This window comes from Erinaceus europaeus, chromosome 8 (assembly GCF_950295315.1).
Source record: "Erinaceus europaeus chromosome 8, mEriEur2.1, whole genome shotgun sequence".
In the NCBI taxonomy this organism is placed as follows: Eukaryota; Metazoa; Chordata; class Mammalia; order Eulipotyphla; family Erinaceidae; genus Erinaceus; species Erinaceus europaeus.
Genome location: NC_080169.1, coordinates 74,239,975 through 74,267,088, shown reverse-complemented (window position 1 = coordinate 74,267,088; position 27,114 = coordinate 74,239,975). Strand labels below are relative to the sequence as shown.

General features: G+C 42.7%; 1 protein-coding gene across 1 annotated transcript in view; it reads right to left on the bottom strand.

Moving 5' to 3' along the window:
• Nucleotides 1-27,114, bottom strand: part of CDHR3 (cadherin related family member 3) — an 80,177-nt gene that overhangs the window by 23,560 nt on the left and 29,503 nt on the right. The window contains exons 5-9 of the mRNA XM_007526979.2: nt 23,024-23,118; nt 22,039-22,143; nt 14,152-14,300; nt 10,672-10,861; nt 3,246-3,417 (exon numbers count right to left, since the gene is read on the bottom strand). Of these exons, the coding sequence (XP_007527041.2) occupies nt 3,246-3,417; nt 10,672-10,861; nt 14,152-14,300; nt 22,039-22,143; nt 23,024-23,118 (711 nt within the window). The remainder of the gene's footprint in view (nt 1-3,245; nt 3,418-10,671; nt 10,862-14,151; nt 14,301-22,038; nt 22,144-23,023; nt 23,119-27,114) is intronic.

Below are 27,114 nucleotides of genomic sequence, written 5' to 3'. Positions count from 1 at the left end.
AGTAGAGCGCACATGTTAACAGGTGAGAGGACCTGGATAAACTCCCAGCTCCCACCTGCTGTGGGGGTGGGGGGGAGAATCAAGAACAGCTTTTCTCTGTTTCTCCCTCTTTCTCTCACTCTCTAAATAAATAAATACATGATAAATAGAAAGAAAACGTATATCCATATCTTTGCTGATTGCTCAAAAAAATTGACCAGACTAGGGAAAGACAGAAACAGGCTGGGGTTTGGGAATACTACTGTAGCTTCCAGTGGGTGGAATGGTGATATAGAACTCTGGTGGTGGCAATGGTGCGGAGTTATACCCCTATTATCTTAGTTATCTTAGAATTTTGTAAATAAATACTAAATCACTAATTAAATTAAAATAAATAACAAAAAAAAAAAAAAGAAAGAAGCAAGCTAGGAGTATGGATTAATCTGCCAATGCCCATATCCCGCGGAGAAGCAATTTAAGAAGCAAGGCATTTCACCTTCTGCATCCCATAAAGAATTTTGGCCAGGGGCCAGACAGGGGTGGTGTAACTGGTTAAACACTCATATTACAGTGTGCAAGGACCCAAGTCCAAGCCCCTGGTCCCCACCTGCAGGAGGAAAGCTTCATGAGTGGTAAAGCAGGGCTGCAGATGTCCCTCTGTCTCTTTCCCTCTCTTTCTCCCCTTCCTCTCTCAATTTCTCTCCATCTCTGTCCAATAATAAATAAAAATGTAAAAAAATAAAGATGAAGAATTTTGGTCCAGAGGAATAAAGAGTAAGGACACTTCCAATGGAGGGGGTGGGATATGTAACTGTGGCGGTGGGAACTGTATGGAATTGTACCCCTATTATCTTGAAATATTCTTAGTTATTAGTAAATCATTAATAAATATTTTTTAAAAATCTACCTACTAGGGATAATTGTCTAAGCAAATCTCTAGGGATATCTGGATTAACCACATATGCAATTTTTACTAGTGATTGATCAAAGATATCACCAAATGTTTTAGTTATAGTGTTAAGAAAGTGTTAGCCAACTTTATAGATTTTAGCAAGAGTAGAAATACTGAGTTTCAGAGACAGAAAATCAGAAGGTCAGGCAGTAGCGCAGTGGGTTAAGGGCACCTGGCGTGAAGCACAACCTCCCCACCTGCAGGGGCGTCGCTTCACAAGTGATGAAGCAGGTCTGTAGGTGTCTATGTTTCTCTCCTCCTCTCTGTCTTCCCCTCCTTTCTCCATTTCTCTCTGTCCTATCCAATAACAATGACAGCAAAAACAACAACAATAATAATAGCAAAAATGAACAATAAGGACAACAAAAGGGAAAAAAATGGCCTCTAGGATTCATAGTGCAGGCACTGAGCCCCAGAGATAACCCTGGAGGCAAAAAGAGAGAGAGAGAGAGAGAGAGAGAATCAGTGTTGGGGCTGGGTGGTGGTACACCTGGTTGAGCGCACATATTAATGCACAAGGACCTGAGTTTGATCCCCCAGCCCCCACCTGCAGGGGGAAAGCTTCACAAGTGGTAAAGCAGATCTACAGGTGTCTCTCTCTGTCTCTTTCCCTCTCTATCTCCCCCTCCCCTCTCTATTTCTTGCTGTCTCTATCCAACAAATAAATATTTAAAAAAGAGAGAAAGAGAAAATTACAGTGTCATTTAAAATGTTTCTGGTATTGAAAAACAAGCAAAACAGAGTACTTGTGGAATTTGTCAGTTAATTATGCTTAATTGAATAATTTCATGATATTTACAGTAGCAGATATTTATCAGTATCAATTTAAAAGTTCTCACACTAAAAAAAAAAAAAAAGAATTTGGCTGAAAGAATATACCAAAAGACTAAATCTGTATACAAAGATGTTCATCAAGTATAACTGCCCACAGCACAGGTTCAAGACTCCAAGTCAGTTGGAGAGAGGCACCATGTTAATTTTATATGTAATAATATTTCTATTGTAAATATTTAAGCACTGGGGAGGGTGCTGAGAGATAGTGCTCTCAGTAGAGCACATACTTTCCTGTGGGCACACATCACATAAGCAAGCACCTGGGTTCTAGACCCTGGCCACCACGTAGGAGTATCTGTACAGGGGAAGCTTCAAGAGATTTAGAACAGTGCCATGGTGTCTCTTCTCCTCTCTCTGTCTCCTTCCTTTTTTATTTTTCATCCTCTATCTAAAAACAAAAAAAGAGTCTGCTAGGAGCAATGAGATCATGCAGGTGTGGAATCCTAGCAATAACACTGGGGGCAAAAAAATCTGTCTTGGGGATCAAAGAAGGGGCTTGGGATTGAGGTAGAGAAAGACTTGAGGTGAAAAAAAGGCCTCTAGGGTTGCTTGTTCTTTTTCAGAAGCTCTCTGATAAAAAGACTCTCTTCCTTTAGAGCCCCCTTCCCCCTGCCCCCAGTCTTCTTCTGTCTTCCATTTCCCCACTACTCCTCTCCAGGACCCTGCAGGTAAATAAAGGCTTTGCAGAGTTCCTTAAGATCCATTCCAGTCCCATGTCAGCCCTCATGGAGTTACTTTGAAACACAGCCACTAACACATCCTCAAATTCTCACTCTCCTTAGGGTCTCCTATAGCTCTACACTGCTGATTTTTTATTTTTATTGTTAGTATTTTTTTTTTTATTGTCACTAGGGTTATTTATTGCTGGGGCTGGGAGCCTGCACAAAGACTCTACTGTTCCAAGTGATCATTTTTTTCCCTTTTTATATTCATTTTTTTCCCTATTTGACAGGACAGAGAGATTGATAGGGGAGGGAGAGGTTGAGAGGGAAAGAGAGAGAAAGAGACACCTGCAGCTCTGTCTCACTGTGAAGCTTCCCCCTGCAGTTGGGGGCCAGGGGCTTGAACCTGGGTCCTTGTTCATAGTAACATGTACATTCAACTAGGCTTGCCACCATTGGCCTGCTCTACATTGCTGACTTTATAAAAACATACCCATGACCTTGCTTCCTCCCACCTCTATGGGCCTTGGAATGAGCACTCCCAGAACTGAAAGTCCTGGAGCCCAGAAGGCACTACCATATTAGCACAAGAAACAGGCAAACAAACTGTGAACTCTGCAGGAAAAGGCTTCCAGAGCACCCCAAGCTCAGCTATGCGGAACAAAGGGCAAAATGAAGAGCAAACAGGGAAAACAGAGTTCAGTTTGTCAGTTATAGTCAGAGAGAGCTGGATTTCTCTTTGTGGGAGAGCAAATACACTCTGCATGTCAGACCAGTTTCCACGAGCCCTTTTCATGAGACAATGCCCATTAACTGACCACAATTTTCCCTGAGCCAGCTGGATCCTGTACAAATCTGCCACTGCTCCCCACTCCAGATGGTGCGGTGAAGTTGAATTGGTTGTTGGGTGCCTCGCTGTCATCATCAAAGCAGAATGCATGCAGGTCCAGAAGCAACTTCCCCTTGGCTGTTCTCTCAGGCACCAGAATGCTGGCGGAAGACTCAATTCAATATTTTGCCTGACAAATGGTGAGTTCCTTATAACACAGGCCCTAGGCTAGACACATGCTTCAGTTTCCATCCCAAGTAAATCCTCTTTTCAGTAACTGTCTAACCAGTATCCCTGTTCTCTCCTTGTTTCCTTGAAGACTATTAAATAGCATTTTATAAAACATTTTTATCTTTTTTAATTTTGACAACACAGAGAGCAATTGAGAAGGGAGGAGGAGAAAGAGAGACACCTACAGCACTGCTCCACCATTTGTGAAGCTTCCTCCTTGCAGACAATTCTTAACACCGAGGCCAGAGCGATACTATTAAAAATGTCCTTCCTATCAGTGGCTGGAGCTTGGCATACTTGTCTAAATGTATATGTTTTCATGCACATGAACCTGGGTTAAAGTCCCCAGTCCCTACCTGCCGGGGTGGGGGAGAAGCTTCATGAGCAGAGAAACAGTGCTTCAGATCTCGATCTCTTTCTCTCTCTCTCTCTCTCCCTTCCATCTCAGTTTCTCTCTATCAAATAAGATTCAGTTTTTAATTTAAAAAACTCAAGTCATATCGTGCCTCTGCTCCTGAATCCCAAAGGGCTCCTTCATTCATTCAAATTCCTGACTTTGATCGCCAGGACCATGATGATGATGTGCTCCAAACCCCTTCCATGCTTGTTTGAACTTACCTCCTATTGACTGTTCTTGCTTACTTTGCTCCCAATACCCTTAATACAGAACACGAAAATGCTACTAGGACAGTTTGCATAGTGTGTAGTGCTCTCCCCATGAATGTCCAGAGGACTTACTTGCTCCATCACTATCTTAGTCTCTCATCAATTATCTCCTTCTCTGGGAGGCTGCTCTGGCTACCCTATCTGAGTTGTAAATGATCATTGCCCATTGCCTCCTCTCCTGTCTGTCTCCCCATCTTTATTTTTAATTCTTAGCACCTGCCATTATCTATCCTATATTGTGTGTGTTGCCTGGTTTTTCCACTAGGATAGAAGCTCCAGGAGGACAGGGATCTTTGTCTCTTTTGATCTTAGTACACTCAATACATTTTTGTGGCATGAGTGGTAGTTTATGAGATTAGCATAGAGCGAGCAAGAACATAGGTAAATATAAATTCTTCCCCTGCCTGCATGAGTTTATAGCTAATTTAGATAAAATTTCTACAACCCCTGGTCTCCTCAGTATCCCTAAATTGAGAATGGTGAATACTCTAGGTTTCTTGTATAGTATTGGTGTCATAGAAGGGTCACTGACATTTCAATTTCATTTACTCATTTAGTAGTATGTCAGGGGTCAAATTCAGTCTAGACAAATGAATCAAATGAATCAAATTGATCCCACACTGAAAACCTCCTGCTCAAATCCAGTTCAGTGTGGGAAACTAAGGTAGAGGAATTCACACCTCTAGGCTTCAGTTCATTAAGAGTTTCATTGTGCCTCCAAAATTCAGCTTTCTGATGCATTAAATGGACCAGTTAGTTAGCTTTTGTTACATAAACCAACTTAAGACTCGATGGCTTAAAGCAAAAGGGATCTATTACTCCTTATAAGGTTAAGGGTTATCCTTTAGTTCTCTTGACTCTAGTCCAGTTTGGTGGTCTTGTGGTCACTGGCAGTTGAACTAGGACCAGAAGGTTTAGATTACTCTTTGCCTCTTGTCCTTCATCCTGCAGATCCCTGCAAAGCTTATTTTAGGATTGCTACATGGGGCTCTCTAGTTTCCAAAAGTAGAGGAAAAGGGCAAGTCCCAAGGCACACATGCCTTTCAAGTCTCTGCTGTGCCATACTTGTGAATGCTGCAGTGGTCAAAGCTATTTACATGGTCAAGTACAGACTTAAAAGAGTGGGAAGAGAATTCCATCTCTTGATGGGAGAGATGACAAGGTTTCATTGTACAGGGGCATGCCAGACAGATAGACAGCATTTATGGCTGAGGTTTTGTGAGGTTGTCTTGTTTTTGATACCTCCCTCAGTCGTGTTTGCCTTGAACATCATCTCCTATAATAGTAGGATGTGGCTACATGATAATGCGCCTGGAAGACTTCCAACATAACTGACCACAGATCCCAGCTGCCCTGCTCTGAAATCCACTGCTATGTTTGCAGTGAGGCTACATGGCAATGACTGGGTGTGGCAGATACTAAGGCAAGTTTATTCCTGTCCTACAACAATTGACACTTGCTCCAGGTCGCCCCATGTCCTTGCTAAACCTTCTGTAGACAGAACAGGACAACACTGGCACATATCCACCCACTTTTTTTCCCCCCTTTTTTCTTCATTCAGGTCAAACTTTCATTGTGGCCATATGACTCATCCAGTTTTATTCAGTGCTCTCTCAGTTTTCTCACAAAGACTAAAAAAGGCCTTATATACTTCCTCCTGTTTTGCCATATTTTTCTTAGAACACATTCATTTCTGTAATCTTTTTCAGTATTTCCTCCTCTATATACCAAAATCGTGCCTGTTCTACATTCTGTCCCCTCCCTGCTCTCTCTCTCTCTCTCTCTCTCTCTCTCTCTCTCTCGTGGTTTTCTTCACAGGTGTCACTGAATCTCTGTCTCTCCTCACTGGCTCTAGCCAGTTCACCTCTGTGATCTAGCAGGACTGGAGTTCAAGTATAGCCATTCCTGTCATATTTCACAATGACCATCATTTATTCATAAAGACATAATAAATTTCACTTATTAAAAACTGGATATGTGCTATATCTGGCCAAGCACTTTAAAAACACAATTTTTAATTCCTTCATCTTTGAGAACTTTCTACTCTTCCATTTTACAGATGAAGAAAGAATAGTTCAGAGTGGCTGGGGATGTGACTCAGAGAGTAGAGCTCATTCCTTACATATTATTAAAGAGGATGGAAAGAAATTGATAAAGAAGAGGAAATAAGAGATAACTGCAGACCTGCTTCACCATTCATGAAGCTACTCCCTCCCCCATGCAGGTGGGAAGCAGGGGCTTGAACCCAGGTCCTTGTGCTTGGTAATGTGCATTCAAGCAAGTATGCTACTGCCCTGTCCCTGACCCACCTTTTTCATTCAGATAAACACATACCACTTCATAGTACTCAAATTTCTTCTGTTGCCTTTGCACCTCCTGGGAATGCAGGTGGATCCTGGGAATACAGGTACCCTACCTGGTTAATAATCTCACTGGCCTACCTTACGGCTCTAGTTTAAATTCAACCAGTGATTTTTCCATGCACACAGAGGGGTTTTGGACAGTTGAACCTTGCTAACACCACTGCAGAAGCCGGGAGGTTGCCTCATCCAAAAAACCCAGGATTCCAAAGCCAGACACTTGACTGGCTTGCATAGAGGCCTCCACACAGCTCCCTCAAGGCTGCCTGGCACCTTTTTCATTCTTCCTTAACACTTGGTATTTTCCCCCTAAACTTTCACGGTTTGGAAAACCACTCCCTCTCATTCATCAATCTCTGCCTCAAAGGTTGCCTTTGCTCCCAGCCATCTGATGTTCACTAAGGGGATTGGCCCAGCCTCATTCTCAATCTGCCATCTTCTCTGCCTCTGGCTCCAGAATAGCTTACAAAGTGCTTTCAGCCAATTTACAATTTCCTGACAATTTACAACCAGAGCAAGGTTGTCAGGGCGACTTCTATGCTTCCTTTGGCCCTGGGGTTCATTTCTCACCAGTCATTTGTCACAGGGGTTGTTTGCATCTCTGGGCAAGGACCCAGGGGCAGTAGGGGTCCAGGGCACCCTGAGCATGTAGCCATTACACCCTCACCCCCAAGCCTACTGGGTGCCCAAAGAGTGGGCAAGTCAAGAAGAAGCAGATAAACAGGGACAAATATTGTCACTGCAATGGCAAGTTGGATTCTGCTCTTAGAATCTGTTATTTGGGTCTGTGTATTTGTCCTGGTGGGAATGGAGGAGGCAGTGGGGATGGGAGGATGTATAGGTGATGAAGGGTCAGGGTTTCCCAGCCCCTCCAATGTTATGCAAATGAGGCTAGATTTTTGAAGTAAAGACTTCTATTTCCCAGACAATAGAAGGAGCTCTTTTGTGGTCCAGGAGGTGGTGCAGTGATAAAGCTTTGGACTCTCAAGCATGAGGTCCTGAGTTTGATCCCTGGCAGCACATGTACCAGAGTGATGTCTAGTTCTTTCTCTCACCTCCTGTCTTTCTCATAAGTAAATAAAATCTTTAAAAGAGAAAAAAAAAGAAGCTCTTTTTCATTCAATTTGATTTTTCTTTATTTTATTTTATTTTTTTATTGCTACCACTATGATTTCTGGGGCTCAGTGCCTGCATGATGGATCCACAGCTCCTGGTAGCCATTCCCCCACTTAATTTTTCTTTTCTTTTTTTTTAATATTTTATTTATTAATGAGAAAGGAGGAGAGAGAGAAAGAACCAGACATCACTCTGGTACATGTGCTGCTGAGGATTGAACTCTGGACCTCATGCTTGAGAGTCCAATGCCCTATCCACTGCGCCACCTCCTGGACCACAATTTTTCTTTTTGATAGAAACAGAGAGAAATTGAGAGGGAGAAAGAAAGAGAAACATTTGCAGCATTGCTTCACCAATTGTGAAGCTTCCCCATGAAGATAGGGAGCAGGGTCCTAGCACATTGCAAAGTGTTCAAGAGACCTTTTGTTATGAATCTCCCAGTTTGACTTTCTCAGTTTGGGCTATAAATTACTCTCCCCACAAAATCCCAGAGGCGGGACTTGAATGTTGTCTAGAGATGCAGCCCAGTGACTGGCTGGCATCAACTCTAAAAGCTAATTCAAAAAGAACATTATCAAGAGCCAGACTCTGTATGGGCTTGGCTGGACAGTCTAGGCCATTTCAAATGTGATTTTCTCAGATACTGTGGAGTGCAGGCTGTGAGCTGTTATTCCAGACATCATGGGGGCTCTGGACCACAGACAGTCACAGTATGTGTTCAACAGAATAGCACCAAAAGGAGAACTCGCAAGCAAGATTGGAGACAGCACAGTTTTCCCAGCCATTGACATCCAGAATTCTTGCTCCTTGACCCACACCTCCTACCTTCGTGAGAAGGGGGACACAGAAGATCAGGAGGGCCTAGAAGGGTAGAATTTTAGGAAGAGGGTTGCCCAGGATGTCTGAACCACCCAAGAATACTAGAGTAGATTGAGATTTTCCAGAGGATAAACTTGGTTCTGTACATATTCTCTGGCTTATGCATAGAACCCCAGTGCCTCTTTACAGAGGCAATTCCATTTGTGCATAAAATGGTGTCAAAATTCCAATTTGGTTTACTCATGGCAAACATTCCTTCTCTCCCACAAGCAGTCTCTGAGGTCACAGAGACTTAGGGCAGGAACCTAGCACATGGTGTCACTGATCTGATCAGGCCTCAGTAGGAAGCAGATGTCACATTAGGCTGATTCTAGGAGAGCTTAATATAGGGATTATTACAAAGGTGGATGCAGTGTAGAGGGGGATCCCAAGGGATGGTGTGCTATTTCAGGAGCTTCCTTAGCACCTCTAGAGCATCAGAGGGAACTGGTCCTGAAGGCAGAAGCCAAGGACAAAGAGTGCTTTATGCATGTGGCTGCCTTATAGGAACAGGGACTTTCATCAGGTGGGGAGGCACAGGGGGATAAAGACCCTGACTTCACTTTGCCCCTTACTAAGGGGTTCCCCTGGAGTCAACCTGATGCTGCAGGACCAAACCCTATTGCTTTATTTGCAATGGATCTAGCTGATATTCATACGAGTCAGTTTTCTGAGGCCCATCATGGATGAGGGGAAGTTGGATTTGAAAGGGCAAGTGGATGTGTCCAGAACAGACTTTAACAGTTGCAGTGTCAAACTCAAGTCATTGTGACTCTCAGCATTATGTTGGACATACCAATTTACAGAAGGCGGAGGGGTGGGGCAAGGAGAGAATTTTCATTGCAAAATAAGATGTTTTTATTTGGGAGTTGGACAGTAGCACAGTGGGTTAAGCGCAGGTGGTGCAAAATGTAAGGACCAGCCTAAAGATCCTGGTTCACGCCCTCAGCTCCCCACCTGCAGGGGAGTTGCTTCACAGGCTTGAAGCAAGTCTGCAAGTGTCTATCTTTCTCTCCCCCTCTGTCTTCCCCTTCTCTCTCCATTTCTCTCTGTCCTATCCAACAACAACAATAATAATCAACAGCAATAATAACTACAATAAAATAACAAGGGCAACAGAAGGGAATAAATAAATATTAAAAATATGTTTATATTTCTATTTCTTACTCCTAAAGATTGTCCTTTTTCCTTGTGAAAGCCATACTGTGTCTATGTCTGAAATCATCTGGAACTTGAGAAGTTAGCTTGCAAATCCAAGGAAAGATCAAGGCAGGTTGAGACTTCTCCAAAGGGAAACATGAAAGTGAGCTCTTCTCTAGCTAATCTTCAGGCTATGATCTCCACAAAGGTCACTGCAGAGGTGACCTCCATGTCTCTAGGAGGAGCCAACTTCAGAGTCCCCAAAAGCTGAAGAAAAGCTACTGCAAAACCACAGGGATGACCTTAGAATGACTAAGCTTGTAGCATTTAGACAAACTGTCTGTAGCAAAACAGTGCTGTTTTCAAAAAGGCATATTAACCCAGAATCATGAGGGATTTTATTTTTAAAATAATGGCAATTATATTGTGAGACAAAGCACAGATCAAAACAGATACAAATAACTTGCATTCTTCTCATATCCCACTTGGATCTGTACTTTCCCTCTCCCTGCTGCCTTTTGTTTACAGACAATTAAGCCATGTAAAGTGAATTAAATGCTTTGTTGTGTTTTAAGTAAATCCTTGGTTTGATTTATTCCTATGATTGGTGGTGTGTTTCCCTGGGAGCTCCTAGATTCCAAGCCTAGGACTCAAGCATCTATCATAACTGCTAACTAACAGCCCTGACTGGCCGCTGGTGCCAATAAATAAAGAAAAGACACAGCCCAGAGAGGGCCTAACAAGTCCCCATGGCACTTTTCACCAACAGAAACAAACATGTTATAGAAGGGAGCAAAATAAAATATATTTTTTAGCAAAGTAAGAAAGCAGAGAAAGGAAACAAAGAGGCAAGAAAATCAGAAGGGGGGGGATGATGATGCAAGGAAACTCTATTATCTTTGCTGAAAGTCTGCTTATTTTAGTAAGCCACTTCCCCAAATGCTGATGCTTTTTCCACTTCTGCCTGAGAATGTATTAGAGAAACCAGAGGGCCAAAGGTCTCCCAATAAGTGAAACATCACCTTGCGTCTAGGGATGCTATACCTAAAGGAGAACCTTGTGCAGCCAGGAGGGTTGTCGTTAATGTCTTCCACAATGAAGGTGAGTTGCATACGGTTCTCCTGGCCCCCAGTGGGCCTGTCCTTCACCAGGACCTCCAGAGAAATGGCAGGATTTTGTCTCAATGTCCCAGCATCTCGGTCCAGCCTGTGTGCCACTTGGATAGTACCAGTCACTAAGAAGACAAAGATGAGGACATGATTCTTTGACGAGAAAGGAAGGATAAAGATCAGTGGAGACTTGCAGTAAATGGAATAACTTCATTCTGGTGTGAGGACTGCCTTACACACAGGTCATCTATCCAAACACACTTAAAAAAGAACTAATGTCAGGGCCAGGAGGTGGCACACCAGGCACTGTGTTTGAGGACCCAGGTTCAAGCCCCTAGCCTCTACCTGCAGGAGGGAAGCTTGAGCAGTGGGACAGTGTTGCAAATGTTTCTCCCCAGCCCAACTTCTCTGTTTCTATCAGAAAGAAAGAAAGGAAGAGAGAGAGAGAGAGAGAGAGAAGAAAGGAAGGAAGGAAGGGAGGGAGGAAGAAAGAAAAAATGGAGAAAAAGACTAGGAAAAGAAAGGCAGGTCACCCTGAGTGGTGGATTCATCATGCAGTTACTGAGTTCTGATAAATCTGATGACAAAAAAAGAAGAAAAAGTCAAGTACTTGTGTTAGACATTGAGTGAGGTATCTGGACAAACTTTTTTTCTTTTTTAATGACTTTCATCCAAGCTTCAGAGCTACTATAGCTTTTGGCCACAGTTAACAAGACTGTAGACCGCTGACCCCAGCTTAACTCACTGGACTCTCTTCTTCACATAGGTGAGCTCCCAGGTGAGGCAGTCAGAGCAATATTGATTCTCACCCCTTAGACAGACCAGAGTATCCCGCCTTCTCATGAGAGACCCAGTAACCTGTTAGTAGGGCTGAGAAGTATCTCCTACCTTCTTTCCTCTTTTCCCTGGCTTAGCTTGCCTTTGTCTCTATTACTTGCAATTGAAGAGTCTTAATAAATATGTTCCCCCACCAAAATACTGACTTTTTCTTTAAAAAAATTTTTATTTGGCAGTCAGGTGGTGGCTGACAATTGAGCTCACATTTTACTATATACATGGACTTGGATTTGAACCCCTGATCCCCACCTGAAGGGGGAAGCCTCATAAACAGTGAAGTAACTCTACAAGTGTCTCCCTTTCTATTTCCCACTCTCCTCTCAATTTTTTTCTATCCTATATAATAAAAAGGGAAATATGAGAAAATGAGAAATGTTATGCATGTACAAACTATTGTATTTACTGTTGAATATAAAACATTAATTTCCCAAGAAAGAAAATTTTTAAAAGTCGCTAAAAAAAAAAAGGGAAAGAAAAAAGAAAAAAAAATGGCTTCCAGGAGTGGTGGATTCATTTTGTAGGCACTGAGCCCCAGCAACTGGACTGGTTGTAATAAAAAAGAAAATAAATATATATATGATTAATTTTATTTTAATGAGAATAAGATAAATACAGAGGGAAAGAAAAACAGATATCACTAGATAGAGGTAGATAGAAAGATAAATAGATGATAGATAGATAGATAATAGATAGATAGATAGATAGATAGATAGATAGATAGATAGATAGATAGATATGGAGCACAGCTCATCTCTGTCTTATCATGGTGCTACGGATTGAACTGGGACCTAGGAACCTTTAGCTAATGTTTCTGCATAATCATCATTCTATCTCTGCAGCACTGTACTTGTCAAAAGTTCAGCTTGTAATAATAGAGTGAACAGTATTTTAAACCTCGATTGCCTGTCCTCTACTCTACCATCTGAGTGAGGTCCTCAAAGGCAGGGCACTATAAAGTTTTCAGAGGTCAAATACAATGATTGTCATTGCCTGTCCCTCTTGAGAACAGCAGTCTTTCGTTTTAAAGCCAACCCAGAAGGCCTAACAGTAGGCATTGGACTTGCAAGAATGATGTTCAGAGTTTGATACATGGTATTGATTATGCCAGAGTGATTCTCTGATTCTTTCTAGTTAATAAGTAAGTAAGCATTTACAAAACAAAAGAAAAAATGAATACGTGGCAAATAACACATCATCTTTCTAGGACTGTCAAGTGCTGGCCTTCTCATATCCATTATGTAAAGTGAAGTCCTTTGGTGATGTGATCTAGAATGATGCGCCCAAAACAACATCTAGCCACAAGTAGTGATTTCATACTTGAAATGTGACTAGACCAAATTTAGATGCATGCCAAGAATAAAATGCACAGACACTTAAAAAACTTTAGAAGTATTTTTATATGTTTATTATTGGTTAGAGACAGAACTTGAGAGGAGTGGGAGAGATAGAGAGACAGAGAGACACCTGCAGCCCATGAAGCCCCTGGGCCCTTGAACACTGTAATGTGTGCACTTACCACTCCCTGGACCCAAGACTTAAAAAATTTCAGGCAAGAAGTAACTATGCAAATTATCTCACCAATAGCATCTGTGTGTGTGTGTGTGTGTGTGTGTGTGTGTGTGTGTGTGTGTGTCTGTGTCTGTGTGTGCATCTAAACGAAAAGGCCAACTTGGGCAGTGAAATCTTGCATGCATGAGGTCCCAGATCTATAAAAATATGTCAGTAAGTTAATTTAAATTAATGTCATCTTTCTCACTTCCTTCCTTTCTCTCTCCTCTTTCTTTCTTTCCTTCTTTCTTTCTTTCTCTCTTTCTTGCTGGGCCTTTAGAGATGAAGAGAGTAAAGGAGTAAATTTTCCATTGGCTTGAACTTGGATTGCACTTATGGCAAAGCAGGTACCTTCTTAAGTGAGTGGTTTCTCTTTTGTTTCATTTAACCCACCAGATTTATTATTGGGGCTCATTGCCTACATGGCTCCACTGTTCCCAGTGGCCTTTTCTTTTCTCAAAATAGTAGGGGAGGGAGGGAAGGAGGGAAGGAGGGAGGGAGGGAGGGAGGGAGAGAGAGAGAGAGAGAGAGAGAGAGAGAGAGCAATAGTGATAGCAAGACAAAGATTCCTGTAGCATCACTCCACCATTCATAAAGTGTCCTCCTGAAGTTACTTCCATGGAGTGACCCAGGGTGCAAACTCAGTAATGTATACTCCCTAGACCAGGTCTCCATGTGAATGTTTTTTACTTTTAAAAATTGTGGCTATAAGACCGTCTTCACCAGGATCCTTTCTTAAGATGATTTTAGGATACCCTCAGCACAATGAACTCACCCATCCTTAACAAACCATCTACCTCAAAGGTGAAAGATGGCCACACAGCTGCCCACACAAGAAAATGCCCCCTACCCCCACCCCATGCTGGCAGCATTTAACATCTAGTAGCCTGGCAACTTAAAGTACTCTAGACAGAAAATATGTCCCACACCAGGTAAAATGTGGTTAAACAATTCATATATCTGAGTTAAAGGATGCTCATGGTGTGTGTGTGTGTGTGTGTGTGTGTGTGTGTGTGTGTGTGTGACTCACACGGATTGATCATGAAGTAGCGGTTAGCAGTCGTGATACTGTAATACAGGAAGCTGGTAAAGCTTTCATCATCCGGGTCCTTAGCTGTGATATTGGCAATGATGGTTCCCAGTTCCAGCTCCTCAGGAATCTTGTACACTCGCTTTGGGCTGGAACAAAAAGACAGCAGGCACAGCTAAATTTCAGGGGCTTGTGAAGGTGCCATCTGGGAAGTGGGTATTTCTGTTAGTGCTAAATATAGTGCTGAATTGTTGAAGTTGCAGTAACATGCTGGGAAGCAGAGCTCTTCTGTTGTGAGGAGGGGTGATGGATTTTGTTTTTTCATTTCCCCATCCCTGTGGGTGTGAAGAAAGGACCAGGCCATTATTGCAACAATGTACACTGGCCACTATCTTGGATTCCCTGTATGCTTGATGTTATTTTGGATCAGTCATGGCATGAATGTCTTTTAAAATAAAACTACTTAGGACTGAGAGATAACTCAACCAGCAGAGTCCACACTTTGTCAGAGGAACACCACATAAAAGGGAAGGTTCAAGAGTGGTAGAGTAGTACTGTGGTATCTCTCCTTTCTCTGTCTCTCCTTCTCTGTTTTTCTCTATGGGAATGAGAGAAAAGGAATATGCTGGCAGTAGTGGAACTGTGCAGGTATGAAGCCATGGCAGCAAAACAAAAGCTTAGCTATCCAGTTTCCTCTCCCCCTGCAATTCTACTGGAAAATGTTCCATGAATAATTAAATAATTAAATAATCTACCTGGACATAGTGCCCAGACTATACACTTCTAAATTTTATTCCATAGCTGCTACCAGAAAGTGGATAAATAGCTAAAACCCAGAGATAAATAAATAAAATCATCTATTCAGCTCACTTTTTTCTTTTCTTCTTTTTCATACTCTTGCTATTATTCTTCTTTCACCCTTCTCTCCTTCTCTGTCTTCCTAGTCCTTCCTTTTTATTTTTATTTTTTGATGTGAGGAAGCAGAATTTATATTCAGAGTATGTGCACCTTCCCAAGCTACAGTAATCATCAAGTTAGTTTTTTAAATAGTGGAATAAGTTCTCCCTGCCCCCCTCCCCAGTACAGAAGCTATGTTGAGCTTGTTGCCCTCTAAGAAATTTTTTTCCCCAGATCACTGCTTAGTTTATGGTGGTGCAGGGGACTGAACTAGGGACTTTGGAGCCTTAGACATGAAAGTCTCTTTGTGTAAACATTATACTATCTCCCCTGCACACCCTCTAAGGATTCTTATAAGACAACCTGAAACCACCAAATTCTTCATACTCTTGGATCTCATTGCCTTTAGAAAAGATTAGCAAAAGATTGGGCAGTTAGGACCACATTTCTCAGGTCCCAACTCCACACTAAGAGGAAATGAAGTACCTTTGAATGTACTAAGGGATTCTTATTATTTAAAAGGGCTTTGCAGGAAGTCCTTTTGCTGAGGGGAAAAAGCAACTCGGGGGCAAAAAGTCACTTGGAATTTGTCAGTTTCCTAAATTGGATTTTTCCAGGTGGGATCTTCTGTAAGAGAGGGTGTTATTTTTGTTCATTTGGGGGAGGACAAGAGTGCTTTATTATAAGGCAAGTAAGTTTAGTGGAAGGAGGAAAAAAAAGAAGGAAACTCTCGCTGAAACCAGGTTCTTCTTGATTGCCTCCATCTCTCATCCCCCTCCCATTCCCCCCTGTCCTGTTCTGAGGTCTAATCTGTATTTGTATGGTGGCCTTCTGTATTGTTGGCAGGCAGTGGTCTTGATAAGGTTAGAACCCTCTGCCCACACAAAAGCCACTCATTAGTCCATTTCATCATCTGCCTCATCTAATAACCCCCTTCTTGATGACTGTGTTCCATTGTGCTGCCCACTGATGTATCCAGGAGTGGCTGCATGTGCACTAGGGGGATAAGGAGGCAAGGATGGCAGGAAACAGAGCAATAGGAGGAGAGAGGAAGCTCCTTCAACTCCTAAGACTTTCAAAAGCCCTTATGTTCCTCTGTGAGTGCTCCTGCTTCCAAGGACTGTTCTTTTCTTTAATTACTTTGAGTAGGTCCTGGTGACTTCCAACAAAGCAATCACAGAACACCCCTGATACCTCCACCACACTGTCCAGGCTCCTCAGGCATGGTACCTACACTTGTAACAGCTCCCTGGATTCTGGTCCCAATGCATAACTCAAGCACATGCCAGACCACAGAAGACGATCCGAGTTTTCACAAGAGCAAGTATGTACTTTATAGAGATTGAAGTCTATTATGAGAAGCTACCAGAGGTGATACCCACAGGCTCCCAGCTCCCTCTTAGAACAGACAGGGGTTATCTTGAGAAAAAAATAGGAAAAAACAAAACAAAATATTCCCACATCAATGGGGGTTTTGTTATTCTAGGATGACTCTGATAACTGTTTCTGTTTCAGGTTGAGAAACACAAAGGGAAAGGGGGCAGATAAGAGCGAAAGAGACCACAGCACCAAAGCTCCCTCCACTGTAGTGGGTGCTAAGCTTGAACCTGGACTGCACACATGGCAAAGTAATACACTATTCAAGTGAGCTATTTTGCCAGCTTGCCCCTCTTCTGTCTTGTAGTCAGTCATACTAAATCAGGAATGATTACATATGGAGACATCTTTGGCTGGTTGACTCAGGACAGGGCTGCTGCTGGCACCTAGTGAGCAGAGGTCAGAGATGTTGCTTAACATCCTATTAGTACTGGGGACAGCACCCACTACTAGTACATATGGGCTTAAGATGGCAGCTCAGTAGCTATGTAAGACTCCACCCCACCCCACAATACCAGCTCCTCAGGCTGAGCCAGGCCATACTGTGTCCAAGCCAAGGAGTTGGTTTCCAGGGAAAGAAGGGTCAGGCAAGCCGTGAAGCCACAGCAACTCCAGTGAATCATTATTTCCTCAGCTTTCCTGAGTCTGGCAGAAGAGAAAATCTATGGTTCATTTGGTTTCAGGATCCAAGACCCCAGTATATACAAAATATCATTCCATGTACAGTTATTAACCTGAGACCATAGTTCAGATCAATGCAAAGCCCAGGGTAAGCTAGGGCAATATCAGTAGTAGTGCACCAGGCTTCCATGTCTGAGGTCTCAGAGGTTCCAAGCTCAAGTCCTGGTACCACCATATGCCAGAGCTGTGCATTACTTTGTTCTCTATCTCTCTCTTATGAAAATAAATATATCATCATCATTATCATTATTGTTACTTTGTTGTCACCAAGTTTATCACTGAGTCTTTGTAGATTTATGATGATGTATCCACGGCTCCAGCCATCTTCCTCCCTTCTTTCTTCCCTCCCTTCCTTCTCTCTTTCTCCTTCTCTCTCTCTCTCTCATATACACACATTCTCTCTTTCTTTCTTTTGATAGAGACAGAGAGAAATTGAGAGGGAAAGAGGAGTCAGAGAGGGAGAGAGAAAGACAATTGCAGCACTACTTCACCACTTATGAAGCCTCCCACCTGCACTCAGGGACTTAGGGCTTGCACACGTGCCTGAGTCTTTGCACATGTGTCCTTGCACACGTGCCTGAGTCTTTGCATATGTGCCTGTGCTCTACTAGGTGCACCACTACTACCTCCCTTTTTTTTCTTTTTAAAATACAACATATTTAAAGCCAAAGATCCCTGCACCTCCCAGACAGGGCACACAAAGCTCCAGTATCTCTTAAATTCCCTCATTCTTCTCCCACACAACCCTGAATCATCACAGCCTGGCAGAAGTATAGACCAGGGGGACAGTGTCACCCTTTATAGGAAAAGGTGTGGCCTGGGTGACTGAAGATGGCTTTCGCCTATGAAGGAGTGCCAGGCTGAAAAGAACTTAGAGAGTGAATGCAAAAAGGAATGCTCAGGAGAGGAGTAAGACCTATTGCCCAGTTCTAAAATCAGCTGCTTTGCAGAAACAGCAAGCACCATGCTTTTCATGTAGCACCCATGAGCCATGCACTTTTATAACAGGCTGCTCAGCTCCGATTATAGCAGCATCCCAGCAGACACAGCATGCATCCACAGAGCTCTCAGATGTTTGTCATCACCAGAGATGAAGTGGTGAGACATTTTCAAGAATGGATAATAATACTTGTTTGGGTTGTATTAATTAAGGAATCTTAACCAATAGTACAGATTAGGAGAGTTGTTTCTATAGCTTATTTTTCTAAAAACTTATTTATTTACATTTTTTGATAGGGAAGAGAGAAATTGAAAGGGAAGGGAAAGATACAGAAGGCGATAGAGAAAGAGAGGCACCTGCAGTACTGCTTCACTACTTATGAAACTTCATAAGTAGTGAAGTGGAGGTGGGTGGTGGGGGCTTGAACCCAGGTCCTTGTATAAGGTCTCATGTGCACTCTACTGGGTGTGCCAACTTCTGGTCCCTCATTTTTCTATTTCAAACTCAGTATGCTGGAATCAGTTTGAGGATTTTGTTAATCCTGAGTTAGATAATTTATGGTTAGTCCTAGCACTGACTTGGGGGGGAAGGAGGACCACGATTCAGGAAGCCACAAAAGCAGTCAAAGTCAGCAACTAGTTTGAAACAGAAAATTTTGTTCTTGCCACTAGGGTCATTCCCAGGATTTGGTTCAGTGCCTACATGACAATACCATATTTGGTGACCATTTTATATTCATTTTTCTTTTGATAGTGAAGCAGAGAGATAAAGAGAGAAAGAGAGAAGAAGAGAGAAATAGAAACACTTGAAACACTGCTCCACTGCTCCTGAAGTCTCCTCTGAGCAGATGAAGATGAGGAGGCTTGAACTTGGGTCCTCACACATAATATGTGTACTCTACCAGGTGTGCCACCACCTGGCTCCTGAAACTTAGCAAACTCTTTCTAATTGTGGATGTATGAGGGACTAGGTTAACTCAAATTGAGTAGCCCAGGCAAATTCAGGACAATTATTACCCCCCAAATCTCCCTTCTAGAACACAAAATATCTAAGGGGATCACCTCACATCATCCCTACAAACATCCATGGAAGACTGGAAAAGTTAGTTATTTTTTAAAATATTTTACTTAATTTATTGATTTATTTAGACTAGAGACAGAGAAATTGAGTGGGAAGACAGAGATAGAGATAGAGAGACTTGCAGAACTGCTTCACCACTTGTGAAGTTTCCCCCTTGTAGGTAGAGACTAGGGACTTGAACCTGGATCCTTGTGCATAGCAACTAGTGGACTCAACCAGGTGCACCACCATCAGGCCCCTTGACTCTTTTTAGTTCCATTTTATTGTTTGACTAGAACATCACTCAGCTCTGACTATTGGTGTTGTGAGCGACTGAACTTGAGGCCTCCTGCTAACAAGTCTCTAGCCCTACCATGGTGCTATCTTCCCAGGCCCAAAGTCAACTGGCTGCTAAAACAATATTAGAGGTACTAATACTAGATGGTGGCTTACTCAGTAAATTGCACATATTACCATGCACAAGGACCAGGTTCAAACCCACCTAGTCCCCACCTGCATAGGAGAAGCTTCATGACTAGTGGAGCAGTACTGTAGGTGTCTCCCCTCTCTGTCTCCCTCTCTATGTCTCTCACCTGTTGAAAGAAGAATGGCTCCTGAGAATGGTGGAAAGGTGTAGTTTTCAATCCCCAGTGATAAGCCCTGGTGGCAAATAATAAGTTAATAAATATTCAAAATATTTTAAAAGCAATGATAAATGGTCACAAAGATCATTCTTTCTATCTGGGATGAAGATAACAGGCTTATCTCTCAGGCAAAAAATGGAAACCAGTGTTCCATAACCATCTCTGGGAACCCAACAACCATCCAGCTTCATCTCTCTTCACTGAGATCAATTGCTTTTTTTTTTTTAGGAGGTGTCATTTAAACCATAAATTTTGCCCCCCTCAGGAGAACTTATCTCTTCCTTTGCAATCCCACTCATTTTCTTTCCCCCCTCATAGATGAGGGTCTCAGGTCAGCAGGTGCTGCAGAAAGCATGGCTGCAGTTGCACAGCTATTACCTTCCCTTGGGGGTTAATAGCAAATACCCAGCATGGTGTGGGCCAACACTTGAGTCTGAATGAGAGGGGGGTGCCACAGCTATTTATAAACTGCCTGGACTGTGCACTGGGAGGAAGCTGTCAGCATAAAAATACTGTGCCACTGTACCATCCTGCTGAGCTGGACCTTTCAACAGGCAAAGATGGGAAGCTTTGCATGACAGTTAAGTCTGCTGCTGTTTTCTCCACGTTGACAGCTTCCTCCAGCAGCTAGGCCATGGGCCCTTCTAAAATCCAGAAGTACCACAATTGTGTGTGGCATGCCAAAGGGCACCAGGCTAGTCCAGAAATGGAATGGTCATGATAAACTCCCAACCTCTCTCAATACTTTTGAAAGCATTCCATGTAATTCTTGTTTTCTTTTGCTTAATCATTTCTTTTTTTCCCTTTCTTTCTTCCTTTCTTTCTTTCTTTCTTTCTTTCCTTCTCTCTCTCTCTCTCTCTCTCTCTCTTTCTTTCTTTCTTTCTTTCTTTCTTTCTTTCTTTCTTTCTTTCTTTCATGAGACCACAGCACCAAAGCTTCCTTCAGTGTGGTGGGTGCCAGCTTGAATCTGGGTCACACACATGGCAAAGCAGCACACTATCCAAGTGAGCTATTCCACTAGCCCTTGTGTAGTTGTTTTTGTTGGTAAAGATAACTGAGCTGAATTTATTCACAGGCTTCCATGCAGTTAATCCTAAAGTAGGTGAATCTGCCAGTTTCCTGGTGGCTGGCTTTTGAGCCCACCTGTGGGGCTTGAACAGGCAGAATCAGGCCCTTGCAGGGTGATTTGCCAGTGCCATATCCCATTGTCCCCTCACTAATCCCCACCTCTGTCAGGCTCTGGCTCCCCTTTGTGCCCCAGGCACCCAAGCACACTTCCACATGTGCCCACACTAACATCATATTTGTTCCTCCATCTGCTGGATGAAGGAGCATCCAGAGAGTCTGGTTGCTTTTCAGGATCCATCATGGCTGGGAGGAATTTCAGAGCATTGAGTAGAGAGCAGCCCCTTAGTCACCATCAAGATAGCTCTCTCCTTGGTCCAAGGATAATAGCCCAACAATGTGTTTCATGGAACACTGACTAATGGTGTGTGAGCTAGGATTCTACTATTGATTATAAAGTTACCTGTTGGGATTGGGTGGTGGCACATCCAGTAGAGTACATTTATTAGCACACACAAAGACCTAAGTTCAAGTCTCTAGCCCCTATCTGCGGGGTGGAGGCTTCATGAACGGTGAAGCAGTACTATAGGTCTCTCTCTCTTTCCCTCTGCCTCTCCCCCTCCCCCTCTCCCCTTCTCTCTCTCTCTTTCTATCTCTCTCTCTCTTTCTCTCTCTCTCTTTCTCTCTCTCTCCCTTTCTCCCTCCCTCTCTCTCTCTCTCGCCTCTGTTTCTCTCTTTCTCTTTACTTTCTCTCTCAGTTTCTTTCTGTTTCTACTTAAAAAGAAAGAGAAAAGACTGGCCTTGTTGGAATAGTGTCATTCAGTTACAGAGTCCCAGAAATAATCCTGGTGTCAATAACAAAATAATAATTAAAAAAAAAATTAAAAGCACCTTCCACACATGCCTAGTGGAAAGCCTCATTCTCATTCTACAGAGCCCCCCCCCCCATCCTGTGGTGTGTGTGAATGTGGGGAGGTGGGGTGCAGAAGACATGAGGTACAAAGGTTCAGATGAAGGATACAAGTTCAGAGGTCTAGATGAAGGACACAGAAAATGGTGGAGCTCACATCTCTCCCCTAGGTAGGAAAAAGTGTGTGTGTGTGTGTGTGTGTGTGTGTGTGTGTGTGTGTGTGTGTGGTGTCCTGTCTTACATGGTATATATCTGGAAAATCCTAGAGAGGTAACACAGGTGCACCCAGAAGCCCTCATGCCCTCAGGCCTACCTGGTGAATCGAGGGATCTCGTCATTGATGTTGACAATGTTCACCTGGAGCTCTGTGGAGGCTTGGAGGCCCTGGCTGTCTCTCACTTCCACAGTGAGGTGGTAGCTGTTAGGGAAACAAGTCAAGTGAGAGTATCAGGTTTTGCTGCCTCAGTCTTAAGATGAGAGGATGGGGCAAGAGTTGGTCCTTTTTCTGATCATCCCCTCTCATCCCCCATCCAGATGGCCCTGCAGAGTGAGGCTCACTTTGTCCACCCTTCTTCCTCTGACTCTAAAAACCCCACACCCCCATTTACCAATCTCTAGTGATAATTCACAGCCACGCTCACCCTCCTTTTTTATGTAATCAAACATAGGTGGCTCACAGGCTTGTGTGTTCATATCCACACACCTGGCCTCCCCTTACTTCTTCCCCTAGAGGCCTGCCTCTTCACCTTGCTGCCTTAATGACTCAGCATAGATAGTGGCCTCTCACAAGCCAGGAGGAGCATCTGAGCCAACACTCTAGATGCTTTGTGAACTGTCCTCTTCCCATTATACACCCTTTTTCTTGTCATTTGTCTGGACACTAAGAGCTTGGATTGGGAAGGAGTCCTTCAGAATGAATTGCTTCAGTTCCTGTTCTTCTTGAGATTCACTTTCCTGTGCACTCAGCATGCAGCCAGCCAAGCCTCAGGGACTCCCCCTTGTAACCTCCTGACCCACTTTCCCACCTCACAGACAAAGGCTGTAGTGAAAGTTCACTTGGAAAGCATCAGACCCCACTGGTTTCTTATTCCTTTGAGGGTTACTAATGAACCCCTACTGCTATGCAGGTCAATTTTTGTGTCTGAGTCTGGGATGTGATGTCATAATTTCCTTCAAACTTTCTGGAGGAGTCCATAAGCAAGTGTGTGCTGTCTCAGGCTGTGTTGGGCCTGTTCTTTCATGTCAAACTTGACCCTCAGGTAAATGGTACTTCAAACAAGACTGTTGGCAAAGGCTACCTGATTTGTCCAGCTTCAAAGTCAAATTTTGTTGTGGAGAAAAGGGTGCCATTAGCTGATATTGTGAATTCCTTTGAGGGAGAAATCAGAAAATACTAAAAAGGGAAGAAAAAAAATAATGTAACTAAGTGCATCTTTGAACCTCTCCCCCAGAAACATATTTGTTTCAATTCCTATTTTATATTTCTGACCCATCGAACATTCTTGAAGCTTTAACGTAAAACTCAAATGGATGAAATGAGTGGTTCTCAGATCTGATGAATCTTGAATCAAGACACCTAGGGGTGGGGAAAGGCAATTAAATAACTCACTTAGATAGTGTGCTGTCTTACCATGACCATGTCCCAGGTTCAAGTCTGGCCCTTACCATATTGAAGGAAATCTTTGGTACTATGTTCTGTCTATCTATCTATCTATCTATCTATCTATCTATCTATCTATCTATCTATCTATCATCTATCTTCCTTTCTGTCTTAAAAAAGAGGAGGAGAAGGAGGAGAGGGAAGGAAGATGAAGAGGAGGAAGGAAAGAAAGAAAAAAAATACCACCACCCAATCCCATTACAAAAAATTTTAAGATTGTAATTTTTCATTGTTCATTGAATCCTCACATGTTAGCTAGAGCTAACATAATGGTGGGATTTTAGAGTCCCAGGATTGTGGGTGGTGGTAGTAATATTTACTATATGCACTTGAATTGGCATGCCTTCCACATGTGTTCTGACATGCTCTAGGAGATCAGTCCCAAGTTCTGGTTGGTTTCATACAATCTAAGGTCTGGGGATACAGAGGTGACATATCCTGTTTCCTAAAAGCTTATTGTCAACAGGGGAACATACATAGATGTGGTAGAGTTGTTGCTAGAGGGAGAAATATAAATACGATGGAACAGAAAAGGAAGACTCTCAGACCTATCTGGAATATCAGCATCATGAATGAGGGTCACTTAGTTAAGTGTGACGATTCTGGAACAAAAACTTCTAGGTCTGAATCCTGTTGTCACTTTTCATCTGTGAGAGGTACTTAACTAGGTATAATATTCAAGTATGCCCCAATGGAATTATCATTTAAAATCTAGAGCACTGTCTGGCATGTACTAATCTCAAGACCTGATAACTCTTCCCATCTAGTTAGAATGTATAATCCATGAGAAAAAATGTCTTATTTTATCTACCACTCTAGACAGTATCTAACATGTAACAGATGCTCAAGAAATATTCATCTAATATTACATTCTGGGGTTTTCTTCTTGTTAATTTTCCACCTAAAATGAAATCAACAGTCCTATCTTAAAGACCTCTAAGACAACAGAGAAACACTATCAACAAAACATTTTGCCAAATACTTTTTATAGAAATCTGTTTTAATTTGATAATACTAGACTTAATTATGAAATTCTTCCTCCCCTTGTTCTGCCCACAGTTTCAGCAAACAAGAAAAATGAAATAATAGTTTAAGAAGGTAAAGAAGTGTAGAACTAAGAATATAGGAATTTTCTTTTAAAAATTCTATTAAGAAGATGATTTCTTAGAATCCTGGTTTGTTTATTTATTTATTTATTTATTTATCTTAGCACCATGCTAATTTCCTTTATCCCTGAACCCATGACAAGCTTGTGTTAATGGGGATAGCAGCTTTGTACTTAGAATGGAGATAATATCCATAGACTAAAAATACTGTGTCATGTGGCCATTTGCCAGCGATTCAGTAAAGCTTTCTGTAAAACCTGGCATTCTCTTCCCTTTTTAAAGGTTTGTTTAATCAAAGCTGCTCCCTTGATATTCATTCTTGGAAAACAAAAATCAAATAGAATGAAAAGCAACTGCAGCCCCTCTCTGCTCCAGTACTGGCTAAGAAAAGTCCTGAGTAATCAGATCAATTCGGCTAACAAATGCTTGTCAGACAAGCTCTCTGGTTTCCCTGCTGGGAATATTCCTTTACCACCACCCCAGGTTTCTCTATTTGCAGCCCTGGGTGGCTGCGGTTGCACACAGACACAAAATGCTTTGGTGTGAAAGACAGGAGCCTGCATCCCATTCACCCTCCTGGTGCCAGGGCTGTAGGAAGAAAGATGTGGGAGAGGTAGCCGGCCCAGTTTCCTGAAATGGCAGGCTCCCTGGGGAGGACATGCCAGTCCCAGCCCTGAGGCTCCTTCTCTGCAGTTGGTTTCACACAATAATGACTCAACTTGTGCTGGTTTGCAACCATCAGTGGCTTTCAGGCCTCTGATGGAATTCAGCCACAAGAACTCAGTCTCCTGGGCCCTAGAGGTAGTGCAGTAGATAAAGTGCTGCATTCTCAAGTATGAGGGCTAGAATTTGAGCCCAGGAATCACATGTATTGGTTTGATCCCAGGCAGTCACAGACTGATGCTCTCATTCTCTCCTCCTCCTACTCTTCCTCCTTTCTTGTAAAAAAAAAAAAAAAACATTTTAAAATAAAAAATTAACTCAGTCTCTAAAGAACAGGGTAGTTTCAGAACATTTCCAGGTCACCCAGACCTAGCTTTCAGGAAGCAGGGGGAAAAGGGATGGAACCTTCTTCCTTCCACATCTGGGCTTGTCAGTGATTTTACAAACCTCTGCCATTATGCCCCCTAACCCACCCAGAGGGCTAGTATTGACACTACTTTCCAATCAAGCAGTCGCTAATTTATACAAATGATGTAATATTCTTATTATATTTTTCAGTTTTAACTGATTATATATATATAATCTCAGCTTCTCTTTTTACCTATTCCACCCTGTTTACCTAGCACAGAGGTGGGAGGTAGAGAAGTGAGCACAAAAAGTGCTGGAGAGGGAAGGAAGGAAAGAAGGAAGGGAAGAAGGAAGGAAGGAAGGAAGGGCACCAACTACAGTAAAAATACCCACTGCAAGTCCTGAATTTGACTCCACTTGTGCCATGTTGTTGAGTGGACTAAAGATAAGCATCTGAGTACGTCCCAGGAACCCTCTCCACTCACAACCCTTCCCTACCTCCTACCTTGGAGCTGGGATAGGGAGAAGAAGGGAGGAAAGGAACTGATATATATATATATATATATATATATTAGTGATTTTTATTATATATTCTATTTTGTGGGTTTTTTAGGAATTGCATTTAGAAATGCAAAATACTCAGTGGCAGTAATCATTTACTGATAAAACTGTAGATATAATCCACCTGTATTCTGTGTCTGCTTCTTCTCCATCAGCTCTCAGTCCTATTCTTTGATCTAGGCTCCTTCTTCTTCTTCTTCTTCTTCTTCTTCTTCTTCTTCTTCTTCTTCTTCTTCTTCTCCTTCTTCTCCTTCTAAGCAATTACTTCTCCTGTTTTCTTTTTTGAATTTTTTAAATATTTATTTATTTTCCCTTTTCTTGCCCTTGTTGTCTATCATTGTCATTATTGCTGTCATTGTTGTTAGATAGGACAGGAAGAAATGGAGAGAGGAGGCGAAGACAGAGAGGGGGAGAGAAAGAGAGACACCTGCAGACCTGCTTCACTGCCTGTGAAGCAACTTCCCTGCAGGTGGGGAGCCGGGGGCTCAAACCAGGATCCTTCTGCTGGTCCTTGCACTTTGTGCCACCTGCGCTTAACCTGCTGCGCTATGCCCGACTCCCCTCCTGTTTTCTTAATTGAGACAGAAAGGAGTTGAAAGGGGGAAAGGATGTCAGGGAGAGAGACACACACTTGCAGCACTGACTCACCACTCAAGAAGTTGATCCCCTGCAGGTGGGGAGTAGGGGCTTGAACCTGTGTTCCCTGTGCACGATAACATGTGTGCTCTACTACATGTACCTCCACTCAGCCCTGGGGCTTCATTAATCTTAAGGAAAACAAACCCCATCCTCTCAAGAAAGTGTCTCTTTCAGCACAGAAATAGTCACTAGTGGTGATGAATTTGGAGTGCGAATTGTCCAGTACCACTATTTTCCCTGCTTCTTGAGTGTTTTTGACAAGAACCAGAGGAGAAGGCATTTTATAAAGACTTCTTGTGGTGGGCAGGAGGGGCTGGGATTACTGAATAAGTAAGTTGGCTGGAAAGGACTGGGGGGACTCTGGGAACAGAAAGGATACTTTTACTCGGGTTAAGAAAGGGGTGAGACACCA